Source organism: Gigantopelta aegis, chromosome 3 (genome assembly GCF_016097555.1).
Source record: "Gigantopelta aegis isolate Gae_Host chromosome 3, Gae_host_genome, whole genome shotgun sequence".
Taxonomy (NCBI): Eukaryota; Metazoa; Mollusca; class Gastropoda; order Neomphalida; family Peltospiridae; genus Gigantopelta; species Gigantopelta aegis.
Genome location: NC_054701.1, coordinates 96446596 through 96471204, shown reverse-complemented (window position 1 = coordinate 96471204; position 24609 = coordinate 96446596). Strand labels below are relative to the sequence as shown.

General features: G+C 36.2%; 1 protein-coding gene across 2 annotated transcripts in view; it reads left to right on the top strand.

The window, feature by feature from the left end:
* The first annotated feature begins 767 nt into the window (after positions 1-767).
* The window catches only part of LOC121369417 (dynamin-1-like protein), a 40189-nt gene continuing 16347 nt past the window's right edge, over positions 768-24609 (top strand). For both annotated transcript variants that reach the window (XM_041494517.1, XM_041494518.1), the window contains exons 1-8: positions 768-911; positions 3085-3189; positions 4750-4863; positions 7209-7300; positions 11578-11698; positions 15105-15251; positions 21071-21163; positions 21852-22022. In XM_041494517.1, the coding sequence (XP_041350451.1) occupies positions 801-911; positions 3085-3189; positions 4750-4863; positions 7209-7300; positions 11578-11698; positions 15105-15251; positions 21071-21163; positions 21852-22022 (954 nt within the window). In that variant the 5' untranslated portion in view covers positions 768-800. The remainder of the gene's footprint in view (positions 912-3084; positions 3190-4749; positions 4864-7208; positions 7301-11577; positions 11699-15104; positions 15252-21070; positions 21164-21851; positions 22023-24609) is intronic.

Here is a 24609-nt window from a genome sequence, read left to right as displayed (position 1 = left end):
GTTATGTTACAGATGTGATTAAAGGGACATTCCTGAGTTTGCTGCATGTTTTAAGATGTTATCGACTAACAAAGACTTTTTAACGATTGTAATTACATATCAAATATATTTTTCTGCATAAAATATTAGTGGCTGTATATTAAACATGTTTCTGATCATTCTAATATTTGTACTAACTTTATGTTAAATTTCATTTTATTTCCAAAAATATAATTTTTTCTTACATATGAAATTATTTGAAGACAAAATCCAGTTTGGGCTTCTTACAAATATTAAGATGACCAGAAACACATTGACTATACAGACACTGATATTCTAAACAAGAAAATATATTTAATATGCAAGTTTAATCTTAGAAAGATTGTATTAGTCGAAAACATCTTATAATGCATTTTATAATGTCCCTTTAAAGGCCCTTCACAATTATGTGCTTCCATCTTATAATGTCCCTTTAAAGGCCCTTCACAATTATGTTCTTCCATGGTTTGCATCAAAGATCGACAAAACAAAAATATATTTATATGTCTGGTTTCAAGAGGTTTCATTGTGATGTACTAAAATGATTAAGTACCATGAATCATCAGGAACCCATGTCACATTGTACATCATCCATCAATAACATGTTTTGTTTGTTCTGTTTCAGTGTTTGTAATGAGTATATTGGTCACTTGGTAATGTTCAAATGTTAGTAATGATAAATATAAATTAAAAGTGAATTGTTTGATGTCACCTTTGACGCTTGTTTTGTTGATTGTTTGTCAGGCCGTCGAACCCTTGCTGTGATTACGAAGCTTGACCTGATGGATGCTGGGACTGACGCGGTGGATGTGCTGTGTGGACGGATCATCCCGGTGAAACTCGGAATCATCGGCGTCATCAACAGAAGTCAGGCCGATATCAACAACAAAAAGGTTTTAACTATAGTCCGTCTCAGCCTCCTACCAAAATGTTTCTTGTATATAGTTTAAGTTTGATTTGAAGTAAGAAGAAAAGTCAAAGTGTTTTGGAAATTTAAGAAAAAAACACCACCTATTTTTTTTTGCACTTTAGAAAACAATCGGCTGAGAAATTATTAACTTGTAGTACAAATATCATGTGGGAAGGACTATAAGTTTGTTGTCATCCGGCTTCACATGTTGCAGCTGATATTAACAATAGAATCGTTTTACTGCCTTGCTCTGTTGCAGTCGAAAGGCGAGATATTATGTTACTTTTTCGATGATGGCATCAACTTTTGTATCACAAATTGAGTTTTACCATCAGAGCAGAAATGGTGAAACGGGTATTTGATTCTGTAAAACTTATCATTGACATACACCAGTGGTCATGTACAACAAGTTATTCAATTATTTTTTATGTTTTTATATATAAATAATTTAAAAACTCAGTTCATTAACAATTTAATTTAATGTATAATTCTATTGAGTTGAACATCTATGAGTGACACTAATGTATCTAGATATGTTGATACTATCACATTGATAATTACATTCAATTTCATAACTGCTTCATAGGTTTATCAATCAATGATGTATCCATTACACCATAGGTTTATCAATAAATGATGTATCCATTACACCCTAGGTTTATCAATAAATGATATATCCATTACACCCTAGGTTTATCAATAAATGATGTATCCATTACACCCTAGGTATATCAATAAATGATGTATCCATTACACCCTAGGTTTATCAATAAATGATGTATCCAGTACATCCTAGGTTTATCAATAAATGATGTATTCATTACACCCTAGGTTTATCAATAAATGATGTATCCATTACACTCAAGGTTTATCAATAAATGATGTATCCATTACACCCTAGGTTTATCAATAAATTATGTATTCAGTACACCATAGGTTTATCAATAAATGATGTATTTAGTACACCATAGGTTTATCAATAAATGATGTATCCATTACACCATAGGTTTATCAATAAATGATGTATCCATTACACCCTAGGTTTATCAATAAATGATGATGTATCCATTACACCCTAGGTTTATCAATAAATGATGTATCCAGTACACCCTAGGTTTATCAATAAATGATGTATCCATTACACCATAGGTTTATCAATAAATGATGTATCCATTACACCATAGGTTTATCAATAAATGATGTATCCATTACACCCTAGGTTTATCAATAAATGATGTATCCATTACACCCTAGGTTTATCAATAAATGATATATCCATTACACCCTAGGTTTATCAATAAATGATGTATCCATTAGGTTTATCAGTAAATGATGTATCCATTACACCCTAGGTATATCAATAAATGATGTATCCATTACACCCTAGGTTTATCAATAAATGATGTATCCAGTACATCCTAGGTTTATCAATAAATGATGTATTCAGTACACCCTAGGTTTATCAATAAATGATGTATCCATTACACTCTAGGTTTATCAATAAATGATGTATCCATTACACCCTAGGTTTATCAATAAATGATGTATCCATTACACCCTAGGTTTATCAATAAATGATGTATTTAGTACACCATAGATTTATCAATAAATTATGTGTTTAGTACACCATAGGTTTATCAATAAATTATGTATTCAGTACACCATAGGTTTATCAATAAATGATGTATTTAGTACACCATAGGTTTATCAATAAATGATGTATCCATTACACCATAGGTTTATCAATAAATGATGTATCCATTACACCCTAGGTTTATCAATAAATGATGATGTATCCATTACACCCTAGGTTTATCAATAAATGATGTATCCAGTACACCCTAGGTTTATCAATAAATGATGTATCCATTACACCATAGGTTTATCAATAAATGGTGTATCCATTACACCATAGGTTTATCAATAAATGATGTATCCATTACACCCTAGGTTTATCAATAAATGATGTATCCATTACACCCTAGGTTTATCAATAAATGATGTATCCATGCAAATAATAGCAGAAACATTACAGTGCATTGATAAGAAGTCTGGGGCCACTTTATATTGTGTTTACTGTGTGTTATGTCCCCATTTAATTCATGGTATTCATAGCAGTGTATATTTATAAATATAATATTTTTGTTTTCTTTAAGGAACTGTCGGCAGCCTTGAAAGATGAAGCGACATTTTTACAGAAGAAATATCCATCAATAGCTAATAGAGCTGGAACCCCATTTCTTGCCAAAACACTTAACAGAGTAAGTTGAGTTATCACAATACACTTAACAGAGTAAGTTGAGTTATCACAATACACTCACTTAACAGAGTAAGTTGAGTTATCACAATAACTTAAGATAGTAAGTTGAGTTATCCTAATACACTTAGCATAGTAAGTTGAGTTATCACAAAAACACTTAACAAAGTAAGTTGAGTTATCACAATACACTTAACAGAGTAAGTTGAGTTATCACAATAACTTAAGATAGTAAGTTGAGTTATCACAAAAACACTTAACAAAGTAAGTTGAGTTATCACAATGCACTTAACAGAGTAAGTTGAGTTATCACAATAACTTAAGATAGTAAGTTGAGTTATCCCAATACACTTAGCATAGTAAGTTGAGTTATCACAAAAACACTTAACAAAGTAAGTTGAGTTATCACAAAAACACTTAAAGGGTCACTGACACAAGGTTTTGGAAATCTTGTATTTATGTTTTGGAAAAGCTATGGAAACTCATGTCTTCACATCTGTATGAACCATGAGTCTTTTGTGTTGGAAAGATGCTAATCAGGACCACCAACACATACTGACACTTTAAGAAATGAAAAACATGTAATTTTAGAATTAATTAAAAACTGATATTCCTGCTAACTGGGGGCAGCTATTTACAGTTTTTGTATTAAATTTCTTTAAAGAAAACAATCTGAATTGAAAAAAAAGCAAAAATAATCAATTTTAAATCACCAATGAATTAAATGATGAGGTATGTATGTGCACATCAGTTTTACGGTTCATACTTGCATGAACCAAAAATTAATTGCTGTCAGTTCTTAAATATTTAGTGATTTTCATTGTTGGTAAAACGGTCCGATGTATTATCAAATTAGCTGTCACAATCGGCTATCAATTCCTCAAAATGACCATGACATCTCATGTTTTGTAGTTTATTTTGTTTAACGAGCACATTGATTAATCAGTTATCGGCTTACCAATTACACTTTTCCATTTGTAGCAAGGGATCTTTTATATGCACTGTCCCACAGACAGGAAAGCACGGCCTTTGACAATTTGTGGTGCACTGGTTGGAAAGGGAAAAAAAAACAATTAGTTGAATTGATCCACCAAGGTGGTTCTATCCTATGACACATACACCTCAGGCAAGCACTCAAACAACTGAGCTAAATCTTGCCTTGCCATTGCTGTCAAGTGAAAATATGTGTGAAAAACTCTATTTTCAATGACAAATTACCAGGTAATTCTCACAGAAAACCAATAAACATAAAGCAGCCACTCTATGAAGCTATTTCTTAATCTGTTATTATTTCTGGCCAGTCGTGCATGCAACATGGTGGGAAATATCACTAAATTAATGCACTGCTTGTGGTATACAATGTGCCGTCTCCCCTGCAGCAGTCGGAGGTTACACTGTTTTCTAATAACAATGTTTTTATGTACAATATTTCAAAAAGCAATTTGTAATTATTTCCATTTTCTGCAGTTTTAGACAACAAGTTTTGTATAAATTCTTAATTGTACATATATTGCCTTAACATAGTTTGTTTCTACATTGCTATAAGTGCATTTTGTTTTGTTAGTTGCTGATGCATCACATTCGAGATTGTTTACCGGAGTTGAAGACAAGAGTTAATGTTCTAATAGCTCAGTTCCAGTCATTGCTGTCATCATTTGGGGAACCAGTCGAGGATAAAGTGAGTAATTGTTTAGTAGACTGGTACCAGTCATTGCTGTCATTGTTTGGGGAACCAGTCGAGGATAAAGTGAGTAATTGTTTAGTAGACTGGTACCAGTCATTGCTGTCATCGTTTGGGGAACCAGTCGAGGATAAAGTGAGTAATTGTTTAGTAGACTGGTACCAGTCATCGTTTGGGGAACCAGTCGAGGATAAAGTGAGTAATTGTTTAGTAGACTGGTACCAGTCATTGCTGTCATTGTTTGGGGAACCAGTCGAGGATAAAGTGAGTAATTGTTTAGTAGACTGGTACCAGTCATTGCTGTCATTGTTTGGGGAACCAGTCGAGGATAAAGTGAGTAATTGTTTAGTAGACTGTTACCAGTCATTGCTGTCATCGTTTGGGGAACCAGTCGAGGATAAAGTCAGTAACAGTTTAGTAGACTGGTACCAGTCATTGCTGTCACCATTTGGGGAACCAGTCGAGGATAAAGACAGTAATTGTTTTGTAGACTGGTACCAGTTATTGCTGTCATTGTTTGGGGAACCAGTCGAGGATAAAGTGAGTAATTGTTTAGTAGACTGGTACCAGTCATTGTTGTCATCGTTTGGGGAACTGGTCAAGGATAAAGCAAGTAAATCTTTAGTAGACTGGTACCAGTTATTGCTGTAATCATTTGGGGAACCAGTCGAGGATAAGTGAGTAATTGTTTAGTAGACTCGTACCAGTCTTTGCCTTCATCGTTTTGGGAACCGGTCGAGGATAAAGTCAGTAATTGTTAGCAGACTGGTACCAGTCATTGCCATCATCATTTGAGGAACCAGTTGAGGATAAAGTTAGTAATTGTTTTGTAGACTGGTACCAGTCGTTACTGTCATTTGGGGAACCAGGCGAGGACAGTGAGTAATTGTTAGTAACATTAAACATGTCGGTGATGATTGTTAAGTAAACATGGGGCATACTGTGTATTACAGTGTAACACTAAACATATTGGTGACAGTTGTTAAGTAGACATGTGGTATACTGTACATTACACTGTAACACTAAACATGTCGGTGACAGTTGTTAAGTATACATGTGGTATACTGTATATTACACTGTAACACGAAACATGTCGGTGACAGTTGTTAAGTAGACTTTGGGTATACTGTATATTACAGTGTAACTCTAAACATGTCGGTGAGAGTTGTTAAGTAGACTGGGTATACTATATATTACACTGTAACACTAAACATGTCGGTGACAGTTGTTAAGTAGACTTTGGGTATACTGTATATTACAGTGTAACTCTAAACATGTCGGTGACAGTTGTTATGTAGACTTTGGGTATACTGTATATTACAGTGTAACACTAAACATGTCGGTGACAGTTATTAAGTAGACTTTGGGTATACTGTATATTACAGTGTAACTCTAAACATGTCGGTGAGAGTTGTTAAGTAGACTGGGTATACTATATATTACACTGTAACACTAAACATGTCGGTGACAGTTGTTAAGTAGACTGGATATACTGTATATTACAGTGTAACTCTAAACATGTCGGTGAGAGTTGTTAAGTAGACTGGGTATACTATATATTACACTGTAACACTAAACATGTCGGTGACAGTTGTTAAGTAGACTTTGTGTATACTGTATATTACAGTGTAACTCTAAACATGTCGGTGACAGTTGTTATGTAGACTTTGGGTATACTGTATATTACAGTGTAACACTAAACATGTCGGTGACAGTTGTTAAGTAGACTTTGGGTATACTGTATATTACAGTGTAACTCTAAACATGTCGGTGAGAGTTGTTAAGTAGACTGGGTATACTGTATATTACAGTGTAACACTAAACATATCGGTAACAGTTGTTAAGTAGACTGGGTATACTGTATATTACAGTGTAACACTAAACATGTCAGTGACAGTTGTTAAGTAGACTTTGGGTATACTGTATATTACAGTGTAACTCTAAACATGTCGGTGACAGTTGTTAAGTAGACTTGGGGTATACTGTATATTACAGTGTAACTCTAAACATATTGGTGACAGTTGTTAAGTAGACTTTGGGTATACTGTATATTACAGTGTAACACTAAACATGTCGGTGACAGTTGTTAAGTAGACTTGGGGTATACTGTATATTACAGTGTAACACTAAACATGTCGGTGACAGTTGTTAAGTAGACTTGGGGTATACTGTATATTACAGTAACACTAAACATGTCGGTGACAGTTGTTAAGTAGATTTGGGGTATACTGTATATTACAGTGTAACACTAAACATGTCGGTGACAGTTGTTAAGTAGACTTGGGGTATACTGTATATTACAGTGTAACACTGTGTATTCATTGATATGTTTATCATTACAGGGGCAAGTTTTGCTTCAGATTATAACCAAATTTGCATCGGCCTACTGCAACACTATTGAAGGAACTTCCAAATATATTGAAACATCTGAACTGTAAGTGAACTATTTTTCTGGGGGTTTTACATGCAGTGAGTAAAAACCAAAAATACCTGTCTATTTTAATTATTGTTTATCATTAAACACAAATAATAATAATACAGTGTTTATCTTTAAATACAAATCACCATTTAACTTTAAACACAGATAATAATACATGTTTATCTTTAAACATAAATAATAATAGTGTTTATCTTTAAACATAAATAATAATACAGTGTTTATCTTTAAACATAAATAATAATAGTGTTTATCTTTAAACATAAATAATAATACAGTGTTTATCTTTAAACATAAATAATAATACAGTGTTTATCTTTAAACATAAATAATAATACAGTGTTTATCTTTAAACATAAATAATATGTTAAACACAGTTTATCTTTAAACACAAATAATAAGTTAAACACACTGTTTATCTTTAACCTTCTGACTACTAGATTAATTTTAGACAAAAACCACGTTTATAACTTTTACTCACTGAAAGGTAAGTACTATTTTCATGGGTTTTTCTAATTTTTATGATATTTTAGATCGGTTAATTTGGTTTAAAAATATGCAAAAAAAATCTATAAAGTCGCGCTTACTTACGCGCAGTTTGGATTAGCTGTTCGGTATTTACAGCCATTATTCCCAATCACTATGTTTTCCTGACCACAATTTTTTTTTTTTTTTTTTTTAAAGGAGACCAGACACCAAAAGACATGTAGTGTGTACTAGATTAAGTTAGCGTCAAATACCGCATTACTCTAACGACCGGCTCACTGCGAGGCACCGGTCAGCTGAGCGTCTTAGGTTTGGGGTAAAAACAGAGTGGGCGGGATTATGCATAGATCTGAACGAAAGCGAGGCAATACGTCATTGGTGAGAGTTACCAAGCAATACCGGTACACGTGTTGATTCTTTGGTTGTGCCTTTTAGTCGTCTTTTTTTTTTGTCTCCAGGTTTATCGGAAGTTTAATTTACAAGATAATTAGTGTTATTATATACTGTCGACGTAATTATATGATGGTTAACTGCGCAGTGTTTAACTTCAACAGTAACAAAATGCATCCCAAGAAACGGCCAACATCATGGTTTCGATTTCCAAAAAAACCCCGAAAGTTGTTTTAAAACATGGACGCATTATTGTCGTCGAATGGGCTTTACACCAACTAAATACAGCAGGTTATGGTACATTTACAATGTGAAAATTAAAACAAGTATGTACTTAAGATATACATTAAATAAAGGTATTGCAATTTGTTCACATACAAATATTTAAACTTCACATTTATTTACCTATAATTACCAAATTAATTTTCACCAACAGCCCATAACGATTCCATACTAACGTCTATTGATCTAGTTGGTTTGTTAACCTCATAACAAAACACCTTCAAAACGTGAATTATTACGTTAGTTAACAATGTTTATCGTCAGTTCAGTATATTGTCATTAAAATTAAAATGCTAACACTTTGGCAGGAACAACATCTGTACTCTGGCCAGAAGGAATGATGGTTAAATCATTTTAAAGCTAATGTCGATTATTAAAGCATAATAAAATTGTACTTTTCAATGCGTTCTGTATGTCATATTAAAAATACTCTACACCAAATAATTATTTTAATACCTACCCTGGGTTTTTGCCAGAGGGTGTGGCGGGTAAACTTACATGTATGTACTGAAAAATCTCAGAAATTAATGTATATATATATATAATGTTTTATTTTTTCGATAGATTATAGTAACATATAATTGCTGTTTAAAATTTATAAAAGTGCATGAAATAAAATGTTCAATAAAAAACACATTTCAAACCTATAACCACCCAATATACTCCTTTGAATATATTTAGTTTTGACAGGCCCGTAGGAATGACTTGGGGGGAGGGGGTGGGGCCCTGACGGACCGGGTATAAACTCTACATCAGATTTTGGTTACAATGGCAAAAATGAATGTGATAAAGAAAAGCTCACAAGTGGGGGTACCCCTCCCCCCCCAGTTCCTACGGGCCTGTTTTATTACGTACCCTCAAATTATTTTCTAGCAGAAAACCTGGTACCTTTGGCAGAGGTTGAAACAATTGGTCGTCTAATTTTCGACTGTTACCATAAAATAATATAATTAATCACTTTTGGCATCTAGCAGTTTAAAGCAAAATTAACAATAGTTACCACATGGAATAAGCATCATATATTATTTTGTTTTACCTATAATATATTTGACCTGTAATATATTTTCAACAGGACTTCCTTCTTCCTCCATGAATGATTAAAGAAAATAACTCTGGATATATTGTAATTATTTTTAATTTCATTCCAATATATAACAAATATGTTTTATGTCAGTATGTGGAGCAAACTACCTGAAACAGTTGGTTTGAAATCATGTTTACAAAATCCTAAAGATAAAAGGAACTGGTTCCTAACTTCACCCTTTACATATTATCTACATTTGTATAGGCCTGTAGGAACGGTATTTGAAGTGTGTGTGTGTGTGTGTGTGGGGGGGGGGATACAGTCTCTAGTGAGGGATACAAACTAGATTTTTATCTTTATATCATCTTTATTTATGCAAAGTAGTGAAAATTTAAAACATACATTTTCATCCTAGAGTGTGTGGTGGAGAACAAGCCCCTAGGCCCGCCCCTCCCCAGTTCCTACGGGTCTGTTGTATTTTATATTAATAAATGCAAAGACTACATAATAATATTGTCGATAAGACATATTAGTTGTGAAGTGATTGTCAGTATGTGACAACAGTATAATATTTTCCAACATTTCTGTGTTTCTGTACCCGGCTGTGGACAGTTTCGGCAGACTGGTAACACATTTTTTTAATAATTAAAAGTACACAGTTTAACCAAACACATTAAAACTAGGGTAACTAGTTAAAGAGAACAAAGTTTTTTGTTAAATTATTATATCCTGCTTTGGTGAGGAGGGGACGCTTTTTGCAAATTTGCGAAATCGGCCTCTGGAATATCCACTGACGTGTCATATTTACATCTATGCTGAACAAGATTTATGATGAAATATTATTATATTTTGTGTGCTTTTCTTCTAATTAGGTCATTTGCTTCAGTTTACATTAAAAATGTCATAAAAAATTGTTTAAAAAAATGTTTGCATGCTAGTTTATGACCGTGTGGCTTCCTTGTCTTCGTCGGCAGTTGATTCATCCAAATTTTCGTCTAAGACAACATTTCCAGGATTAGGGACAAAGTCTCTGATAAGTGGTTCAAATTGATAGGTTTGATGCCATTAGCACAAGCTGGACACAATTCTTCGTCACTCGAATCGCTAAGTTCGTCCATGCTGCTTGGTTGTTTCTTCAGTTTTCCTCTCATCGATGACGTCACGGGTCTAGCTCATCAATTGTCGACAGTTTCCGGAAAACATCGGAGATCGGCGAAAACCCCCTCCCAACCAAGACTGGCACGCTTAACTTAGTCAATAAGGGGAGCGCGGTAGTTGCGAGTTGTGGTTTATGACGGCAAACAATTCATTACGCCGTATATATATGGTTTGGTGTCCGGTCTCCTTTAAACAAACTACTATTAATATCCTAATATTCTGTAAATTTCATTTTAGTAAAACTATCAAATGTATTATCAAATTAACTGTCACAATCAGCTATTGATTCCTGAAAATGACAGCGACATTCCGACATTGTTGTCTAGCGAAAATGCTTGCCGAGAACCACTTTTTCAAAAAAAGCTGCCATATTGAAGCTGCCATACTCTCAATTAATCTATTTTCTGTTGTTCCATTATTATTTTCGGTGAGTGCTGTGTGCAAAATGGCGGGAAATATGAATGTATACAATGTACAGTGTTTCGACTTGTGTGATGTCGGGCGAGATATTTCGCCTGCATTATCCAGAAGGTTAAATATAGGTGCAAATACAGCATCATCAAAATAAGTTGTATTGTTACTTGGGTATAAACAATGTACTGTTATTTCTATTTAATTATAAATACTGTATTATTATTTGTTGTTAAAGATAAACACTGTATTTTTGTTTCTTGAAACATTGTATAAGTATTATTTGTTTAAAGATAAACACTGTATTTTTATTTGTATTTAAAAATAAACTACTATTATTGTTATTTGTATTTAAAGATTTGTGTTTGTAAACACTGTATTATTATTTGTATTTAATGATAAACACTGTATTATTATGCGTGGTCAAAGATAAACACTATTGTATTTAAAGATAAACAATGTATTATTGTTTTTATTTAAAGATAAACTGTATTTACTTATTATTATTTGTGGTTATTTTCAGATGTGGTGGAGCTAGGATTTGCTACATTTTCCACGAGACGTTTGGTCGTACGCTGGAATCTGTCGACCCGCTCGGGGGATTGTCCACCAGAGATATCCTCACAGCTATTAGAAATGCCACTGTAAGTTCACATATCTTAGTGAATCGCAGTCTAACCTTACCCACAGCTATCAGAAATGCCACTGTAAGTTCACATATCTTAGTGAATCGCAGTCTAACCTCACCCACAGCTATCAGAAACGCCACTGTAAGTTTGCATATCTTAGTGTATCACAGTCTAACCTCACTCACAGCTATCAGAAACACCACTGTAAGTTTCCATATCTTAGTGAATCACAGTCTAACCTCACCCACAGCTATCAGAAACACCACTGTAAGTTTCATATCTTAGTGAATCAGTCTGACCTCACTCACACTGTGACAGCTATCAAAACACCACTAAGTTTCCGTATCTTAGTGTATCAGTCTAACCTTACCCACAGCTATCAGAAACACCACTGTAAGTTTCATATCTTAGTGTATCACAGTCTAACCTCGCTCACAGCTATCAGAAACACCTGTAAGTTTCCATATCTTAGTGAATCACAGTCTAACCTCACCCACAGCTATCAGAAATGCCACTGTAAGTTTGCATATCTTAGTGTATCACAGTCTAACCTCACTCACAGCTATCAGAAACACCACTGTATCTTTCCATATCTTAGTGAATCACAGTCTAACCTCGCTCACAGCTATCAGAAACACCACTGTAAGTTTCCATATCTTAGTGAATCACAGTCTAACTTCATCCACAGCTATCAGAAATGCCACTAAGTTTTATATCTTAGTGAATAGCAGTCTAACCTCGCCCACAGCTATCAGAAATGCCACTAAGTTTTACATCTTAGTGAATCGCAGTCTAACCTCACCCACAACAGCTATCAGAAACGCCACTAAGTTTTATATTGTAGCGTATCACAGTCTAACCTCGCTCACAGTTATCAGAAACACCACTGTAAGTTTCCATATCTTAGTGAATCAGTCTAACCTCACTCACAGCTATCAGAAACACCACTGTAAGTTTCATATCTTAGTGTATCACAGTCTAACCTCGCTCGCAGCTATCAGAAACACAACTGTAAGTTTCCATATCTTAGTGAATCACAGTCTAACCTCACTCACAGCTATCAGAAACACCACTGTAAGTTTGCATATCTTAGTGTATCACAGTCTAACCTCACTCACAGCTATCAGAAACACCACCGTATCTTTCCATATCTTAGTGAATCACAGTCTAACCTCGCTCACAGCTATCAGAAACACCACTGTAAGTTTCATATCTTAGTATATCACAGTCTAACTGCACCCAATCACCAATCCTCTCCAGACAAGGGCTTAAATAATTAATATTAAGTAGATTATGAGATAATGTTCTGGTTGCCCGTTCAAAATTTGGTGTTCAATTTATAGGTATTTAATTTTATATTATATGTAATTAAATAATAAGTTTTGGGATTACACCAAATAAAATATATATATTTTTGTAAAGTTGTCCCCATAATTATTTTATATTTTGAGTAAATATCTAAATTGCCCGTTAAATTTCTGGCCCGGAGCAGACCCCTGGCTATCCAGGACTCGGCCCCGGGGCAGACATGCTTGAAGCTCTAGTGGCATATAAGCATGTAAAAATTTACAACCAACCAGTCTAACCTCGCTCACAGCTATCAGAAACGCCACTGTAAGTTTCATATGTTAGTGAATCACAGTCTAACCTCACTCACAGCTATCAGAAACACCACTGTAAGTTTCATATCTTAGTGAATCACAGTCAAACCTCACAGGTATCAGAAACACCACTGTAAGTTTCCGTATCTTAGTGAATCACAGTCTAACCTCACTCACAGCTATTAGAAACACCACTGTAAGTTTGCATATCTTAGTGAATCACAGTCTAACCTCACTCACAGCTATCAGAAACACCACTGTAAGTTTGCATATCTTAGTGAATCACAGTCTAACCTCACTCACAGCTATCAGAAACACCACCATATCTTTCCATATCTTAGTGAATCACAGTCTAACCTCGCTCACAGCTATCAGAAACTCCACTGTAAGTTTCCATATCTTAGTGAATCAGTCTAACCTCACTCACAGCTATCAGAAACACCACCATATCTTTCCATATCTTAGTGAATCACAGTCTAACCTCACTCACAGCTATCAGAAACACCACTGTAAGTTTGCATATCTTAGTGAATCACAGTCTAACCTCACTCACAGCTATCAGAAACACCACTGTAAGTTTGCATAGCTTAGTGAATCACAGTCTAACCTCACTCACATGTATCAGAAACACCACTGTAAGTTTCCATATCTTAGTGAATCACAGTCTAACCTCACTCACAGCTATCAGAAACACCACTGTAAGTTTCATATCTTAGTGAATCAGTCTGACCTCACTCACACTGTGACAGCTATCAAAACACCACTAAGTTTCCGTATCTTAGTGTATCAGTCTAACCTTACCCACAGCTATCAGAAACACCACTGTAAGTTTCATATCTTAGTGAATCACAGTCTAACCTCACCCACAGCTATCAGAAACACCACTGTAAGTTTCATATCTTAGTGTATCACAGTCTAACCTCGCTCACAGCTATCAGAAACACCACTGTAAGTTTCCATATCTTAGTGAATCACAGTCTAACCTCACCCACAGCTATCAGAAATGCCACTGTAAGTTTCCATATCTTAGTGAATCACAGTCTAACCTCGCTCACAGCTATCAGAAACACCACTGTAAGTTTCCATATCTTAGTGAATCACAGTCTAACCTTATTGTGTTATATTTTTCAAATAATATCCACAACATATTTTATCATTTACTTTCTTTTTCTTCTGTTGGTATGTTTCACACTGGATAACTGTAAGAGAAATTTGTGTTCATGAGTTTCATATTTCTGCAGGGAGCATTGTATTGCACAGTTTTGTTTTTTGTCTTTGAATAACACTTGCTAAGAAATACAGTTGTTATTAGCAACCAGCTAAAATATATTTTCATATTTTGTGGAATTCTTCAGTCACACCTTAGATCACAAAATTATATTATATGTTTGACACTTGGCCATTGCTGACTAACAAACAGAAACTTTCCTGTCCATATGTCACAAACAGAAACCTTGCCTAGCAGAGTTTCACAGGGTCACAGTTGAATCAGTTTGTTTAGCCAGTCACACAGTGATGTTGTTATGTGTCAGGGTCCGCGACATGCTCTGTTTGTTTAGCCGGTCATACAGTGATGTTATTGTGTGTCAGGGTCCATGACCTGCTCTGTTTGTTTAGCCAGTCACACAGTGATGTTATTGTGTTTCAGGGTCCGCGACCTGCGCTGTTTGTTTAGCCAGTCACACAGTGATGATATTGTGTTTCATGGTCCGCAACCTGCGCCGTTTGTTTAGCCAATTACAGTGATGTTATTGTGTTTCAGGGTCCACGACCTGCACTTTTTGTTTAGCCAGTCACACAGTGATGTTATTGTGTTTCAGGGTCCGCGACCTGCTCTGTTTGTTCCGGAAATCTCCTTTGAGCTGCTTGTGAAGCGCCAGATCCGCCGTCTGGAGGAGCCGAGTTTACGGTGCGTGGAACTTGTCCACGAGGAGATGCAGAGGATGATACAGCACTGTGGAACACACGTCAGTACAATGTTATAGCACTGCGGGAAACACGTCAGTACAATGTTATAGCACTGCGGAACACACATCAGTACAATGTTATAGCACTGTGGAACACATGTCAGTACAATGTTATAGCACTGCGGAACACACGTCAGTACAATGTTATAGCACTGCGGGAAACACGTCAGTACAATGTTATAGCACTGCGGAACACACGACAGTACAATGTTATAGCACTGCGGGAAACACGTCAGTACAATGTTATAGCACTGCGGGAAACACGTCAGTACAATGTTATAGCACTGCGGAACACACGTCAGTACAATGTTATACCACTGCGGAACACACGTCAGTACAATGTTATAGCACTGCGGAACACACGTCAGTACAATGTTACAGCACTGCGGAACACACGTCAGTACAATGTTACAGCACTGCGGGACACACGTCAGTACAATGTTACAGCACTGCGGGACACACGTCAGTACAATGTTACAGCACTGCGGGACACACGTCAGTACAATGTTACAGCACTGCGGGACACTCGTCAGTACAATGTTATAGCACTGTGGAACACACGTCAGTACAATGTTATAGCACTGCAGGAAACACGTCAGTACAATGTTATAGCACTGCGGAACACACATCAGTACAATGTTATAGCACTGCGGAACGCACGTCAGTACAATGTTACAGCACTGCGAAACACACGTCAGTACAATGTTATAGCCCTGCGGAACACACGTCAGTACAATGTTATAGCACTGCGGAACACACGTCAGTACAATGTTATAGCACTGCGGAACACACGTCAGTATAATGTTACAGCACTGCGGAACACGTCAGTACAATGTTATAGCCCTGTGGAACACACGTCAGTAAAATGTTATAGCACTGCGGGAAACACGTCAGTACAATGTTATAGCACTGCGGAACACACGTCAGTATAATGTTACAGCACTGCGGAACAAACGTCAGTACAATGTTACAGCACTGCGGAACACACGTCAGTACAATGTTATAGCACTGCAGGAAACACGTCAGTACAATGTTATAGCACTGTGGAACACACGTCAGTACAATGTTACAGCACTGCGGAACACGTCAGTACAATATTATAGCCCTGCGGAACACACGTCAGTACAATGTTATAGCACTGCGGAACACACGTCAGTATAATGTTACAGCGCTGCGGAACAAACGTCAGTACAATGTTATAGCACTGCGGAACACACGTTAGTACAATGTTATAGCACTGCGGGAAACACGTCTGTACAATGTTATAGCACTGCGGAACACACGTCAGTACAATGTTATAGCACTGCGGAACACACGTTAGTACAATGTTATAGCACTGCGGGAAACACGTCTGTACAATGTTATAGCACTGCGGAACACACGTCAGTACAATGTTATAGCACTGCGGAACACACGTTAGTACAATGTTATAGCACTGCGGGAAACACGTCTGTACAATGTTATAGCACTGCGGAACACACGTCAGTACAATGTTATAGCACTGCGGGAAACACGTCTGTACAATGTTATAGCACTGCGGAACACACGTCAGTACAATGTTATAGCACTGCGGGAAACACGTCAGTACAATGTTATAGCACTGTGGAACACACGTCAGTACAATGTTATAGCACTGCGGGAAACACGTCAGTACAATGTTATAGCACTGCGGGAAACACGTCAGTACAATGTTATAGCACTGCGGAACACACGTCAGTATAATGTTACAGCACTGCGGAAGAAACGTCAGTACAATGTTATAGTCCTGCGGAACACACGTCAGTACAATGTTACAGCACTGCGGAACACACGTCAGTACAATGTTATAGCCCTGCGGAACACACGACAGTACAATGTTATAGCACTGCGAGAAACACGTCAGTACAATGTTACAGCATTGCAGAACACACGTCAGTACAATGTTACAGCACTGCGGAACACACGTCAGTACAATGTTATAGCCCTGCGGAACACACGACAGTACAGTGTTATAGCACTGCGAGAAACACGTCAGTACAATGTTACAGCATTGCAGAACACACGTCAGTACAATGTTACAGCACTGCGGAATGCACGTCAGTACAATGTTACAGCACTACGGAACGCACGTCAGTACAATGTTACAGCATTGCGGAATGCACGTCAGTACAATGTTACAGCACTGTGGAATGCACGTCAGTACAATGTTACAGTACTGCGGAACGCACGTCAGTACAATGTTACAGCACTGCAGAACGCACGTCAGTACAATGTTACGGCACTGGAACACACGTCAGTACAATGTTATAGCACTGCGGAACACACGTCAGTACAATGTTACAGCACTGCGAAACACACGTCGGTACAATGTTACAGCACTGTGGAACACACGTCGGTACAACGTTACAGCACTGTGGAACACGTCAGTACAATGTTACAGCACTGCGGAACACACGTCAGTACAATGTTATAGCACTGGAACACACAGTACAATGTTATAGCACTGCGGAACACACGTCAGTACAATGTTACAGCACTGCGAAACACACGTCAGTACAATGTTACAGCACTGCAGAACACACGTCAGTACAATGTTACAGCACTGTGGAACACACGTCGGTGCAATGTTACAGCACTGCGGAATACACGTCAGTACAATGTTACAGCACTGTGGAACACACGTCGGTGCAATGTTACAGCACTGCGGAACACACGTCGATACAATGTTACAGCACTGCGGAACACACGTCAGTACAATGTTACAGCACTGCGGAACACACGTCGGTACAATGTTAAAGCACTGCGGAACACACGTCGGTACAATGTTAAAGCACTGCGGAACACACGTCAGTACAATGTTATAACAAATGGTAACGTGATATATTAAAGTATAGGTATCATGAAGTTCAACATATAAATGTCACAATGCACTTCGTGACACATGCAAATTGTTTGTAAGGTGGTTTTTAAATTGATTCTTTTAGATTAGCAACAATATTTATTAAATTATTCAAATTTTATGTACATGTATATATAAAATTTCTTTTGGATGTCAGTATAGTTTACCGCACTTTTTGTTTCACAATGCTTCAAGATAGTGAGCTGAAATTTTGTATGCAGCTTTATCAGGTTCTGTTACAGATCAAGTTTCACTTTCAATTTACTCAATTTTAACAGAATTATGGTGCTAGAAGATACGAAAGTTTGTTTTTCAGATGTATGTTTTGGCAATCCCATTAGGAGATATGAAAATGAACTTAGGAGATATGAAAATTAGTTTTTCGGATTTTTGTTTTGCAATGCCTGAAGATATTGAGATAATATTTTTTATATAGCTTTATCATGTACTGTTACAGATGAAGTTTAACTTCATGGTGATTTACCCATTTTACACAGAGTTATGGCCCTTGAATTTAGGTGACACAAAAATGTGTTGGGTCCGGTAGGGGACGTATTGCTTTAGCAGTACTCTCAGAATGTTTGTTTATGTGCGAGTCATTTGTCACAGCATGAAAGACAGGCATCGAAATAAGCTTAGTGTCTGGTAACCCATGAGCAGGTTATCATAATTTACATGCCTGGTAACCCATGAGCAGGTGATCATAATTTACATGCCTGGTAACCCATGAGCAGGTGATCATAATTTACATGCCTGGTAACCCATGAGCAGGTGATCATAATTTATATGCCTGGTAACCCATGAGCAGGTGATCATAATTTACCTGGTAACCCATGAGCAGGTTATCATAATTTACATGCCTGGTAACCCATGAGCAGATTATCATAATTTACGTGCCTGGTAACCCATGAGCAGGTGATCATAATTTACATGCCTGGTAACCCATGAGCAGGTGATCATAATTTACATGCCTGGTAACCCATGAGCAGGTGATCATAATTTACATGCCTGGTAACCCATGAGCAGGTGATCATAATTTACATGCCTGGTAACCCATGAGCAGATTATCATAATTTACGTGCCTGGTAACCCATGAGCAGGTGATCATAATTTACATGCCTGGTAACCCATGAACTACAAGGTTAACTCAGGTTACTAAGAGCTTACCACATGTCAAGAAAGTCAAGAAACATAGTTCTCTACAAACAATTTTCAACAAAAACACCACCACACATACATGTGATATTCTCATCTGTTTCAGTGCCTGGAAACAGTGTGGTCAAATGGTTCTACTAAATGTCCTGTGCTTTTGATTTGCATCAAATATAGTGTGACAACTCAGGAACACTCACCAAATATAGTGTGACAACTCAGGAACACTCATCAAATATAGTGTGACAACTCAGGAACATTCACAAAATATAGTGTGACAACTCAGGAACACTCACCAAATATAGTGTGACAACTCAGGAACACTCATCAAATATAGTGTGACAACTCAGGAACACTCACCAAATATAGTGTGACAACTCAGGAACACTCACCAAATATAGTGTGACAACTCGGGAACACTCACCAAATATAGTGTGACAACTCGGGAACACTCACCAAATATAGTGTGACAACTCAGGAACACTCACCAAATATAGTGTGACAACTCAGGAACACTCATCAAATATAGTGTGACAACTCAGGAACACTCACTTTCACACCCACATAATTACAAATTAAAGTGATATGATTTTCTTATGCTCACACATATCAGATGTTGCTGTTTGTCAGTTTGGTTGTCATTTTGAGATTGGGTTTTTTATAATTGCAATTTTAAGACTAATTAACAGCCTTTGAAATAAGTCATAAACTCTAGATCAGGTCCCGTATTGGTTACAACTCTGGGCTTCTACAATTTTATAACAATTCACTAGCCATGGGATCAGTGATTTTAAAAATATACTAGCCATGATTAAAAATTCACTAGCCCTACTTTAAATAAATATAGTTTTACTAATACATGTAGTAATAATCAGATATGTCACCTAAAGAGGGAGATAGAGCATAAAAACCATTATATTGGGGAGGGAAGAGGGGCAGGATATTAATATTTACAAAATAAGACTTAAATGTGGCATTTGACAAGATATTTGTTTCACTAGCCATCAGGCTAGTTATTTACTAGCCCAACACTGAATATCACTAGCCATGGGAGTGGGGCTACCATAATCTAGAAGCCCAGCAACTTCTTGTTTTCATCTAACCAATAACTCTAGTTCTCAATGCTTGATTATCACCATTGTCTCAAGTTACAGGTTTTCTTGTAAAAAAAATTGCTTTATATCCAAATGAAAGAAAAGATGTTTCTCATTATGTTTATCTTAATGCTTATATGGTGACAACAAATGTATTGACGCCATTTAAGTCGTATTAACTTTCTCACAGGATTTCATCTCATCATAATTCAATGGGTGCTACTAAACTGAAGCTTGGTATTTATGTCATTTGGTACTCTAAACTTATACGAGGATTTTAAATTAAAATATCACACATACACGCACCTTCATACATGACAAAATAATATAAAAACAACCATACAAAGTCAAATAACATTAAAAACACTCTTATTTTCAACCTGAATTATTTGGGTAAAAAGCAATGGGGGTTTTTTGTTTGTTTTTTTAACTTTGAAAATGAGTTATAACCCAACAGGCTATGACAGCAACAATGCGTAACCTACTTATAGATTATGCTGAGTGCTGCACAATCCAGGGATGAATTAATATTTCTTTTGCAAGGTTTCTAATTTTTATTAGAATATTAGTGAGAGGAAATATAATCAATCAGTTTTAATGATTAGTTTGAGTACACAGAGTCTGAAAATATTTACTTTTCTCAGTTTTGTTGCTGGTGTTCTTTCTACTGTAATCAAACTGGTTTTATTCTTCAGCAAGAAATGCTACGTTTCCCCAAACTTCACGAGAGAATTATTGATGTGGTGACCAACCTGTTGAGACGCAGACTTCCTCCTACAAATGCAATGGTGAGTACTGTATCAGTCAGACACAGAAACTCACTCAGTCTGGTTCAGTGTGTTGATATGTCAAATATAGAAACTCACCAAGTCTGGTTGAGTTTGATGATATGTCAAACATAGAAACTCTCTCAGTCTGGTTGAGTGCGATAATGTGTCAAACACAGAAACTCACTCAGTCTGGTTGAGTGTGTTGATATGTCAAACACAGAAACTCACTCGGTCTGGTTGAGTGTGTTGATATGTCAAAGAAAGAAACTCACTCAGTCTGGTTGAGTGTGATGATATGTTAAAGAAAGAAACATAATTGTAGTTTTGACTTGATAGTAATGTCTTGTTAAGAAGACCATTCTCTTGTGTTACATTTGGAGAACATTGTAGCTGTGAGTTGATATTAACGTCTTGTTAAGAAGAGATTTGTCTGATATTGAGTTGATTTTAATGTCTTGTTAAGAAGAGATTTGTCTGATATTGAGTTGATTTTAATGTCTTGTTAATAAGAGATTTGTCTGATATTGAGTTGATATTAATGTCTTGTTAATAAGAGATTTGTCTGATATTGAGTTGATATTAATGTCTTATTAAGAAGAGATTTGTCTGATACTGAGTTGATATTAATGTCTTGTTAAGAAGAGATTTGTCTGATACTGAGTTGATATTAATGTCTTGTTAAGAAGAGAATTCTTTCATGTTACAGGTGGAGAACATTGTAGCCATTGAGCTGGCATATGTGAACACAAAGCACCCAGACTTCACAGAGGCCCACATGGTGCACCGGTCCGTGTTTGAACATCAGCTTGACAACCGACATTTGACCAAGGATAACATTGTCAAGCACACCGAGAAACATGCCGTCACTGACGACAAGGTGTTGTATTTACACTGGCTTGTATCAGAGATATTGTTCAACACTTCACTAGATATTTACACTGGCTTGTATCGGAGATATTGTACAACACTTCAGTAAATACTTACACTGGCTTGTATCAGGGATATCATTCAACACTTCACTAGATATTTACATTGGCTTGTATCAGAGATATTGTACAACACTTCACTAGATACTTACACTGGCTTGTATCAGAGATATTGTAGAACACTTCACTAGATACTTACACTGGCTTGTATCTGAGATATTGTACAACACTTCACTAGATACTTACACTGGCTTGTATTAGAGATATTGTACAACACTTCACTAGATACTTATAGTTATACTGGCTTGTATCAGAGATATTGTACAACACTTCACTAGATACTTACACTGGCTTGTATCAGAGATATTGTACAACACTTTACTAGATACTTACACTGGCTTGTATCAGGGATATTGTACAACACTTCACTAGATACTTACACTGGCTTGTATCAGGGATATCATACAACACTACACTAGATATTTACACTGGCTTGTATCAGAGATATTGTACAACACTTCACTAAATACTTAACTGGCTTGTATCAGGGATATTGTACAACACTTCACTAGATATTTACACTGGCTTGTATCAGAGATATTGTACAACACTTCACTAGATACTTACACTGGCTTGTATCAGAGATATTGTACAACACTTCACTACATACTTACACTGGCTTGTATCAGAGGTATTGTACAACACTTCACTACATACTTACACTGGCTTGTATCAGGGATATTGTACAACACTTCACTACATACTTACACTGGCTTGTATCAGGGATATTGTACAACACTTCACTAAATACTTACACTGGCTTGTATCAGAGATATTGTACAACACTTCACTACATACTTACACTGGCTTGTATCAGAGATATTGTACAACACTTCACTAGATACTTACACTGGCTTGTATCAGAGATATTGTACAACACTTCACTAGATACTTACACTGGCTTGTATCAGAGATATTGTACAACACTTCACTAAATACTTACACTGGCTTGTATAAGAGATATTGTACAACACTTCACTAAATACTTACACTGGCTTGTATCAGAGATATTGTACAACACTTCACTAAATACTTACACTGGCTTGTATCAGAGATATTGTACAACACTTCACTAAATACTTACACTGGCTTGTATCAGAGATATTGTACAACACTTCACTACATACTTACACTGGCTTGTATCAGAGATATTATACAACACTTCACTAGATACTTACACTGGCTTGTATCAGAGGTATTGTACAACACTTCACTAGATACTTACACTGGCTTGTATCAGAGGTATTGTACAACACTTCACTAGATACTTACACTGGCTTGTATCAGAGGTATTGTACAACATTTCACTAAATACAAAGGCTTGTATCAGGGATGAGATATTTTTCAACTTTTTATCAGATGTTGGCTCTTATTTTTTGCATAACGGCTGTAGCTAGGATTTTTTTGTTTCGGGGGGCAAATGAGTATTTAATAGTCTAAAACTCCTTAAACGGTTAAGAAGAGAATTTTCTTTAAGATTCTATAGTGTTTTCCGGTTTTATTTCGGGGGGGGGGCAATTGTCCCCTTGCCCCCCCCCCCCTCCCCTCCCCCTCCCCCTCCCCCTCCCCTACCCGCTAGCTATGCTGCACTGACAGCAACATAACAGAACCTTTCACACATTACTATACTGTCCATCACTAATTGACACCACAAGAAAACCAAAACATTCACACATTGTTCTACTGATTTGCCAAGGGTTGTCTGGATATTTCTTCTTTGGACAAATAACCCATGACTAGCACATGTTGTGCTTTGGACAAATAACCCATGACTAGCACATGTTGTGCTTTGAATTTGGAGGATTTATTATCAAACAAATATCCCTTGTCTCACTGAATAACAAGACGGAAAGAGAGGTTTTTTCAAATTACTTTGTCTTGTTTTTGATGCGATTGTTTGAATATTTTTGTGTAATGTTTTGCATATTAGTTTTTTCAATGTTTCATAAGCTACACAATGTAACTTGTTTACACTGTTTTACACTAATATATCTAGATAAGTATAGTGAATAGTATATGGGTAAAACCAGCGTTATGGATGTGGCATTTTTCACAAAAAATCTGTATATTTATTCAAGTACTATTTAAATATTTTGTTCAAGTTTATTTTGATGATGGATTATGACTATATGATACCTTATGTACAAGTCTGTATAATAATTAATATTGAAGTTCATTCTGTAGTAATTACATTCGTTGATGAAAACCCATTATGGATGTGGCATGTTTCGGAACACATTTTGACCCCAGTGTAACATATCTGTAAAACTCTGCTCTGTTAATGATGACAAAATTTTATAATTATTATTTATGATACTGGGTGTAAGAATAGTTTGCTTTATATAGTAAATAACTACAGTGCTATCCTTGATAATCTGTCTGTCATGGACATGGCATAACCGTTACGGACGTGGCATTATGCAAACTGTACAACAGAATCTATGTCTTCATATGTTTAATTTTTTTATTTATACACTT